The sequence below is a fragment of the Semicossyphus pulcher genome, unplaced genomic scaffold (assembly GCF_022749685.1).
Source record: "Semicossyphus pulcher isolate SPU_LCO1_2020_fin unplaced genomic scaffold, fSemPul1.0.p SCAF_6, whole genome shotgun sequence".
NCBI classification, from domain to species: Eukaryota; Metazoa; Chordata; class Actinopteri; order Labriformes; family Labridae; genus Semicossyphus; species Semicossyphus pulcher.
In genome coordinates this window covers 7,182,245-7,192,295 of record NW_027211737.1, presented here as the reverse complement: position 1 = coordinate 7,192,295, position 10,051 = coordinate 7,182,245, and the positions used below count along the sequence as shown (strand labels likewise).

The following is a 10,051-nucleotide window of genomic DNA, read 5'->3' as shown; positions in this document are numbered from 1 at the left end:
ATTAATTTACCCAATTTTGAATAAACAGCTGAAACAGATACAAATATCATATTGAATAAGTCAACAGTTTGTGGCCGTTTAGAGAGAAAAAAAAAGAGCATGATGCTAAAGTCATTCCAGACAAAGGTGAAAAACTCATCAGTATGTGTAAGTCAATGTATTATACAAGAGAAATAAAAGAAATATTGTCTTAAGTCATTTTATCATTGGTAAATTGTTACTTAAGTTCATAATTTATGTTAGAAAAATAAAACAAAACAAAAATGAACTAAAACTTTCCAAATTGAACATTAAGCTCAACTTCATCCAGGTCAAAACTAGATGTTTCAAACGCAAGCAAGCAGTTAATAACTACATTGTAACCTGTACGTGAGAAAATCAGAATCAGATTGAAAAATTAGCCCGGTTAAATCATGAAGCGACTCAAGTGTTTGTTTTAAGGTGGAACTACAGCCAAAACGTGTCAAACTCGGGAAACACGCCACCGCGCAGCCCGGGATTCCAACACTGGCTGATAATATGGCCTCTACCTGATAATCCACAAACAAAACTGGATTAGCTCAAACTTTAACGCATAAATTAAAGATTTTTCTAACAATAAACCCCCCACTTTTGTTTCTTTCTGCTGCGCAGCGAAGTCGGCGGTGCCTCCTTAACTGAGTGCTGGCACTCCGGAGTGGGGAGTGCAAAGGAGAGGGTCAGAAAGATTGGTGGGTGGGGATATAACCCTTTTGGGAGAGAGAGAAAAAAACTAAAAAAAAAAAAATCACGTGTTTGGAGATCAAAGGAGATCCGCTTTGTAGAGGGGGAGGAGGAGGGGGGTGAGAAAGAAAGAGGGAGAGAGAGGGAGGGAGGGAGAAAGAGAGAGAGAGAGAGCGTTTGCAGGCAATGTAATTGACAAGGCTTGCAGTGGTGAAATAAACACGCTTCAGCCCGGGCGCAGCTTTTAGTGCGCATTTCGGACTCTTTTGACGCATCGCACGTAACGCGCAGAGACCTGATTTCAATTACCTTCACCCGATTAATTAATCCGTGTGAAATTATGTCCCGATCGGCGCAGATCCAGCCGGCAAGATGATGATTTTACCAAGGAGAGGCTCAGATCGTGTACCCGACTCGGTGGTCTTGGTGATCCTCGCGGTTGCCGCTTCTCTTGGTACCGTATTCGCCAAGGATACTGCCTTCGTGGAAGTGGTTCTGTTCGAGTCCAGTCCCAATGGAGATTATACTACTTACACGACTGGCTTGCAAGGACGGTTCTCCAAAGCTGGAGCCACTATCAGCGCGGAGGGGGAGATCGTTCAAGTACGTGTAAAGTGTCTCTTTCTTGCGGGGGAATGACAGGCAGCAGTGCCGAGCAACAGAACCGGAACACGGGGTGTAATTTCACCAAGCTGCCCTTCAGAAAACTTTTTCCATAGGGTCTGGGGGGTTGACAAGAGTTGTATACGGCGTGTGTATGTATGTGTATGTGTGTGTCTGCAGGCGGTGTGAGGATGGTACTAAGCTTGCAAGCATATGCGGTCACAAGATGGCTCCTATCTTGTGGAATTCATTCACAGGGAAAACATGCTCTTGCAGGTTATTTTGTTGATGTCTGGAGCTCACTTGAGTGCACGTTACAGTTAATTGCACTCATTCAGAAACACGCGCTTTTCGGGAACTGTTGTCCGAAAAAGCCACAAGTCCTGCACCGCCTCCAAAAAGTTTGTAAACTTTTTTTTTTATCGAGCAGGCTTTACGCGTTTCACAGAGGAACACGGCTGCGAGGCTGCTATCTGCGCTAAGTTTTGACTATTTATCCGCTTCACTAGCGAGTTTATGCTTAGTATGTGGTTTTAAATCTAAAAGGTTAATTTTAATAGTGCAAACGTTTGTTTTTATTGACTGTACCAACGTGTAAACTTACCCACACGTCCCGCCGCTCGTAGCCTCTAGTGTTGTGATGTTCACGAACGATCCGCTTCTTTTGAACGGCTCTTTGGTGTGAACGACGGGAACCGAGTCGTAGGTGAGAGCCGTTCTTTTTACAGTTGTGCCCAAATTTCACTTCCTGCCCTAGAGCCACCCCCTTTATGCCAAATTACCACAGGCAGCTTTTTTCAACTGCAACTCCACTATACTAGGTCACGTGCAGGGGAATCATGTCGCCACAACATAGTGCCGACAGTGAGCAACATTATACCCCTCCGTTAAGTTTTTTTTTTTTTTGACGTCTCAGTAGTCATACAGAGTTGTATCATAAATTATTGGCGTATCAATGATGTTGATTAATTGTACATTAGTACATTATTCTTCTGTTTCCTTTTAAAATTTAAAAGTGCGGAAGTTTAAATATGCGTGTGTGTTGACACGGGACAATAGAGTGCACGCAGGTTCACAAGTCTGACCACTTTCTCGCCTCAGATCTTATGGATCCGTTCCTTTCCTAGAGCCGTTCGAAAGATCCAGCTCCCTTCCAAGAGCCATAATTCCCAACACTATTAGCCATCATCATCGCTGCCTTTGAAGTTGCATGTTTTTGGTTGAGGCTTACTTGTAACTCTTTCAAAGCTTTTAAAATGATTAGTATTTAGTAAGAAGTTGCTATAGAAGAAGCCTCCCAGGATCCATCTTTTATTTCCTTGCCCCACAAGTGATAAATGCACTTGGCTGGAGCTGGCTATGTTTGGATCAAACATCCAGCTTTGATTGAGTAGAAGTCACTAAAATATGAAGCTTTTCTCCAGAGCTAAGTGTTTATTTGAGGCTTTATCATTCCTTCTCAATCTACTTGGCCGCTGTTTTGTTGCAGCAAAGAATTCAGGGTCAAGGCGAGCCAAAGATTTAATGTTTCATGTTTTATTAAGTTTGTGATGGATGGACAAACGGCTCTTTCTGATCCATGTGAAATAACTGGAAACCACTTGAGTGTAGAGCATTTTTGTTGTGACGGAGATTTACTGTTTGAAGTTTTATCTATTTCCTCTGAGTTATCTGTAAAATCCAAAGTGTCTGATTGGATCTAATTTTGAAGGATTTTTGTAATGTTTCGCTATATTTTGGATTATCAGGAGATGAAAGATAACATGGCCAATAAATGAATAATTCCTCGTGAGATGATAGTTGTGTTTTTGTTTACATTTGTTGTATAAAAGCCAGTAGCTGCTGAAGTGTGACCTCAGACTGAAGAAACTATTGAGCTCCATGAGATCATTGGTTTTTGGTGGCAGGCCAGGTTTCAATGCCGCCTTTGAAGAGAGAGGGAGAGAGTTGAGGGGTGGAGGGGAGTGTTTAAAAGCTGTAGATACACATTTTGAGTTTAATCAAGTTCACCATGTTGCGTCAAGTGCATACTGGTCCGCTGCGTCAAAAGTAACCCCGACTGTAACGTAGAATTTTTGCCGCATGCCAACATGATTACTAGATTCGTTAAGACAGCTCTTCATTTATACATTTGTTTTTCTGTTAATCTGCACACATACTGAGATCCACCCTTTGCTGCTCTTCAACAATGTCTTTATCAACTACACAGCAGCATATTTCAGTGCAACTATGCCTGTTTGTTTTCCACCAAAAATGCAGACTCTTACTTTGAAAGAAAGATGATATGGTGGGGATCAAAGAAGGGGATACTCAGCATAAAAATGGCCCCTGTTTATACACAGTGATGGCCATTTGGCGCCACTCGGTAACCACACAGAAATGCCGGACCTCAGCTTTACATTGAAAACCACATCTATTTGGGTTTGCTTTCTTTGCTAACATAGCTTCTGACCACTTAGAGGCAGCTTATATTTTGTCAGGCTATAATGAGGGGCAGCACGGCACACTGTCTTAAATTTCTTGCAACATATATTCTACCAAAGATTTATGAAAGTTGAAACTGACAATGAATGACAACCGTACAACCTGAGGAGTATAATTTTATCCTGGTATCAAATTCCCCACTTGCAAATCCTATACTTGTGAAATAACACTGCATTAACGTGTTGGGAAATTGCTGCGGTGTTGTAACGGATATAGTTTTACACTGGAATTGGGTTGAACACAAATATTTAGGTTGTGCGTTCACTTGTCCGCAGTGACTTCTGCAACCATTGCACTTGTCTACTTTTTGCTCCCAAGGTTTGAGCCGTCTTGTGCTCAGTGAATAGTGCGCTTGATTTGGTCTGCCTGAGGTTTTATGGGGCCTTCTAGTGCTTTCCTCTCCTGTTTGAACAGAGCCCTGAGGGGTTTGCGTTACCTTGTGTGTTCAGTAGTGGCCAGACCTCAGCAGGTATGGGTTCAAATACAGGGGAAAGAGGGGGCTTTGGCAATGTTCCTGAGCAAAGACCAAACCAAAATCAGCACTCATGCTCTCCTCACTCGCCTTTGCTAATTCCCTAAGGATATCACCCGCTCAGCTCTGCCTGAAGAGTGCGAAAAAGTGGCAAACACTGCCGGGGCCAAAAATAATAAATTAAGTTAATTTGCTCCTGCTCTGCTCTAAGGGGGGAAGCATGACGATGCAGATCTGGCCACAGTGCCAAACCCCAGGCTTCCCCAAAGCCAGTTCCATGATTGCTCCAGTTCAGGTCTGTAATAGCAAAGTAATCAATGTCTTCTTAAATTATTCTGTCATGACATGAGACTGTGTGTATGCATCAACAGGCATTCCCCTAAGACGACTTTAAGAGCGGCTCTTGGCAACCAGAGATTGTAGGTTATCCGTCCTGCCAGGTCGTTAATTGTATTCATCCAGATTAAAGTACTTCCTCGATGGCCTGGTTCAATGAACCGGCAGTGCTTTTGGCCCCAGGAAATCCTGGTTTACACGACTTGAACTTGCATAAAAATTACACATTTTAAATAGCTTAGAAATTATGGTAGTTATGCTTTACCTTTCAACATACTAGCAGCAGTGTGACTTGAGTAAAGCCTGTTCAGAAGGGCAACTACGGCACAACCAAATGGTCTCCTGACTGAGTCACCAAGGTCACACCTTGACTGGCAGGGTAGCCAAAGCCAGCTGTTACTGAAAGCACTCTTCTTCTTTGATGTAATGATATTTCTGGAATGGCCTAAGGATGCAAGATACTCGTATTGTCACCCATCATGTTTTTCACATTCCCATCATTGTTGACGGAGCACACATAGCTCTAACAGTTTGATGTAGAGGGAAACACCATCTGCTGCTCATCATTCTCCATTGTCTCCCTGACGCCAAATCGTCTTTCCTGTAGCGAGATGAGCTGTGCATCAGCGCACATCTGCGTCTGATTTCCAGCGGGCCCGTGCTGTCAGGATGTGAGTGAGGAGCTGAGGCAGGGACGTGGCAGGGGCACCCAGAGGACCAGATGGAACTTGCAGTGTCGTTGGCCAGAACCTAGAGGGAATAACGTAACTTTTGCCTACTTCCTCCCTCAGAAAGGATGCAGAGACAGGGGACATCCTCTGAATCCAGCGTCAGGAAGAAAAGGCTACAGCCTCCCAACACCCATGAGCTGCCTCATTTTTGAATTTCATCCCCATGCACAAGAAGTGCCAGTAACTAGGGAGACTTCATGATATGGTTCTCTGACAGTGGCAGCTTTTCTCCGACTGGATGTGCAAAGTGGGGGAAAGTGGTGGTTTTGAGCTAAGACAACGATGAGCTTAAATACTGGAGCTCCTACCTTGGAGCTGGCAAGAGTTGTGTCGCGCTGCATTTAGACTATAATGAGAGCTTTAGTGGTTAAAGGCATCCAGCGCGCTTTCTCACCACAGGCTGGAAACCCCAAGAGGCCATAATGGGCCGGTCCCAGACGGGAGGTGCCAGGGACCGGGCCACTCCCAGCGCCAAAGCAACAGTAGCAGTACACAAACGCTGGTTTAAAAGGTTAAAAGTGCTGCTCCCTACTTTTTTCCATTTATTGGCTTGGCGGTCGCAGCTGTATTTTAAGTGCTATCGTCTCTTAACCGCCACCCTGTTTCACTTTCATGTCCCAGCCAAAGTAATTTGAGGCTGCGTTTCTCCCCTTTTCGGAATAGAACAGACTAAACTGTTTTTCTCTTTCTCTTGCTTAACACCCCCTCCCACACGCACACTCTCACCCCCCACCTCCAGTCTGTTCTATTTGATTCAGCCAAAATTTGTCATGGGTTGTATATTGCATGTGATTACTTCAAATGAGGAATGCGCCTATTTTATTACTGGTGTCTACTTATGAAATATCAGTTGTAGTGCGTCTGAGGACTACTGGTTTTGGACAACAACTTTGACCTGCAATATCCAGGTCCTGACCTTTCTTGTATTTTTTCTCAAGATTTTTGGGCACTTTTTTGCCTTTTTAAATTAGTGACAGCTGATGATGGACAGGAAAGGTACGGGAAAGGGAGAGGGGGTGACACGCAGCATGGGGCCTGGGAAGGACTGGGCCGCTGGGATCGGGACTCGGCTGGAAATGGTAACCACTGCAGTAGGTTAGCTACCAGGGTGCCAGATTTCTTGTCATTTTACTGTAAGATATGATGGTGTAAAGATATTTAATTTACACCAATAACAAACCAAAATGAACAGAAAATCTTTGTGTTCTACTAATCAAATAATGTTTCAGCAGCTTGTTCTATCATAAGCTCACAGCAGATTTGTGAAATGAAATGTAAACAAATTATAATATTAGCATTAAACTGCGAACATTCAGGTGCATATCAGTCTCTCAGCACTTGTCCGGACATCTTTTAATTAGCCACACTATCTCTCAAACCAGCAGCCCCTGTTTTCCCTCCCCTGCACCTGGCTCTTTCACTCTGAGCGTCTCATTCCCACTCACTGCAGAGCTCCACCTGGTACAAGTGCATGTTGGTACTGGTGGCCCCAGTAGCTATGTTAGTTTCCACTGGGCTGAGTGGCTCAGCCGATCTTTGATGTTACACTCCAAGAGAGATTAGCAGGCAGTCAGTGCTCGCTACTGCTTTCTCTCAGGCATCCACGCCTCTCCCAGGGGAGCCCTATTCTCCCACGTCGCTCTCCTACTGATCTGCTATTGATTATGTGTCCGGGCTAATTTGTATGAACGCCATGTGTTTGTCCTCTGCTTTACACTCCAATGATGAGGAAATGTTAATTCAGCTCTGCCTCGAGGCTGTGATTCTTCTATGATGAGTGCTGGGAAATGCACCCTAAGATAACGTTACGCTTTGACAGGTGAAAAAGTGATTTTTCACAACGCCTGTCTTCACTCGGGGGTTATTTTTGAAACGCATTCGTTATGAGTCAAAGATGAAAAAGAGCACAGGGTGGGTTTGCTTTCTGACTAGCCCCTGGTGCGTCTGTCTGTGCGTTGTAAGAAGCAGCGCTGAAAGGCCCAGTCCATCCCCTCTGCCCATATTTTTATCCACTGACACAGAGGGTCTGCAAAACAAAGGCTAAGGGGTCGAGGGTTATGAAATGACAATGCTCACAGTGGCTCATCCAGGCAGAGGCATGCTTTGTTGTCAGCCAGGAATGTGCTGACTAACCGTGGAAGGCCACAACGCCAGCCTCCCCTTTTGTTGTACTTTTTTTGCCAATAGACTAGGAAGGTAGCCGCGCAGGGAGTCCATTTCCCTCCGAGCACACCACTCCATCTGCCTCCTTCTCCTCCTACCTCTCTATGTTCCCTCTGTCCTCCTACAACTCACATTTGTTGTCATGAAAGGAAGTCTTATCAAACACCTTTCACACTTAGTTCAAGAAGACAGGGTTCGAAGGTCTTTCTTTGTGTACATCATTACATAATTATCCGACGCACATGATAATCCACAATGTTGCTTTTAATGTAAGAAGATCCTGCACTCCTGTCATTATGATTTATACTGATGTCTTTTTAGAGCTAGTTGCAATTTCTCTTGTTATTGTTCAAGGAAGCCATTACTGCTTTTGTGCACATGCTCCCCCTCTGTCTAATGCATCATATTAATGTAGCGAGGGTTCACCTGCGACAAGAAAACACCGCCATTTTTCACACTTTCCCTTTTGTTACCTTTAATGGATCACAACAAAACCATGGCAAAGGTCATTTACGGGTGCCAGATGGGGACAAATCAGGTTCAGGTGGAAGCTCCGACCCCATCATGTTCATCTCTGTGATATCCCTCTTGTCCTATATCGGTATCTTGAGGCTACTCGTGTGCGTCTTTGTGTGTGTGTGTGTGCAGGTACTTGTCCCAGTAATGAGGAAGATCCAGGCTTTAACACAATGGGGCCAGAGGTATGATGGATTGGACATGCTTGGTCAGATGAGAACAAGCTGGGTTAGCTTCTCATTTTTTAAGGGAACAGTGCGGCATGTCTTGCAGCTCCATAGTGAAGATACATCACTGCATCTTCCCCCCCGCCTCCGTTTCCTGTTGCTAAAGATGCGCCCTAGATTTTTGAAATGAAAAATTGGCTTTCTTTTTCTGTCGTCCCTGTATCATGGGTATACTGAGGATATTGGGCACAGGGTTTTCTATTTTTTGTCTGGCGCTAAAGAATACTTCCTCACAGTTGAATGTATTTTTGCAGGTTGGCTTGTTTTGTGCAGCTGCACCCAAAGGAAAGATCAGGTTCTTGTTTCTCTAGTTGTAAGAGTCACACCTTCACCAACACATTCTGTTTGTGAAGAGAAGTCCCCAAGGCTCAGGTGTAACTTTTCCTTTCATGAATCTATAAATATAGTACCTTCACATGCATACCATGCCAATAAAAGCTCTGTAGCATAGCCTCAGGCTTTGGTAAAGCCTCCACAATTCCTCTTGTCCTTCCCCTCGACCCCCGTCGGCAGCTCAGGCAGTGTTGCGTCCCTCTCCAGCCCCTGGACCCTGATCAGGGAGGGGCCTGCAGGGTTGGGTGAATAGCTGCCGGGAGTCGTGCTGCGGGTGTAAACCACATGAATGTGCCGCCTGAGCAGATAGGATCAGGCGAGGCGGGGAGGCCTGGGAGGCCGCGACGCTCGGCGCAGCTCCACGCGCTAACATCAAAGGCAGTGCTGAAGGGGGGAGGTGGAGGGGGAGGAGGGAAGAAGAGAGAGCGTGAGGGTTGGGCCAAACTCTTCAAAGGCCTCTCTGAGTAATGCCGGCCCTGATATGTGGTGCTGCAAAACTGAATGATGATGTAATTGCAGGCCTTGGAGCTAAATCCGCTCCCATACAAATAAAGGTGGAGGTGTTCCCTTGCACAAGCGCGGTGAGAAAAATACTTTGAGTGTTCGGTTGAAGCCAGAAACTTAAGAACTTCCTGACGCTATGCTAATCTATCCTGGAGAAAAAAAGTTTTATTTACGTTTTTGATGAAGGACTTGGAACTGGAAAGAGTTTTTTATCTGATTTCAGCAGATAGCTTAATCCACTGGGCGTTTCTAAAGTACACAACAGGTGGAACAGAGATGACAGTGTTCTTTGTAAAGTTTATACAGGGTCTTTGCGTGTATGTTTGTGTGTGTCTGTGAGGCAAAGAGTGTGTACAAGTACTTGCCTTGTAATGTGTGTTAAACCAAGCATGACCACAGATTCTTTCAAAGCGCCCCCATGATCATCAGGCTGATAACTCATTGACAGCTCCCATGACAGTTAAGAGGCACACACGGCAGGAAAAGTATCTCCCTCGCAGAGAGCACGCGGCAATAATTCACTGTTGTTGAATTTGGTTTGCCAAAGGTTATTTGCATGCCTCTGATTGAAGTTCTCCTCGCCCTTGTTGTGTGATTGTATTTCCCTTTGATGTTAAATTAGCAGTAAACAGCTGCACTTTTATTTATTTAGAGTTCACACAGAGGTCAGCCTTTTAACTCCTGCATCCTGGGTCGGACCCGGAACTCTGAGGACTGCAGCACAAAGCCTTTGTTGCTGGTTGTAAAAGAAGAGACCTCCTTGTTTCCAGTATGCAGTGTAGCAATTCATGACTATCAGAGGACCTTCAAGCTAATCGCTGAGACAAAACACAATTCATACCAAGGCTTCCATGTAGGGCTGCAAGTAACAGCTATTTTCTTTATCGGATTTTCTTTTGACTATTTAATTCTTTGTGCAAGAAAAATACAACTTTACCCTGAAATGATCTAAACAGCCTGTTAAGCAATTATGAGGAGTT

At 44.6% G+C, this 10,051-nt stretch overlaps 1 protein-coding gene across 2 annotated transcripts in view; it reads left to right on the top strand.

Annotated features, from left to right (window-relative positions):
• The first annotated feature begins 905 nt into the window (after nt 1-905).
• The window catches only part of znrf3 (zinc and ring finger 3), a 74,203-nt gene continuing 65,057 nt past the window's right edge, over nt 906-10,051 (top strand). For both annotated transcript variants that reach the window (XM_069683518.1, XM_069683517.1), the window contains exon 1: nt 906-1,305. In XM_069683518.1, the coding sequence (XP_069539619.1) occupies nt 1,075-1,305 (231 nt within the window). In that variant the 5' untranslated portion in view covers nt 906-1,074. The remainder of the gene's footprint in view (nt 1,306-10,051) is intronic.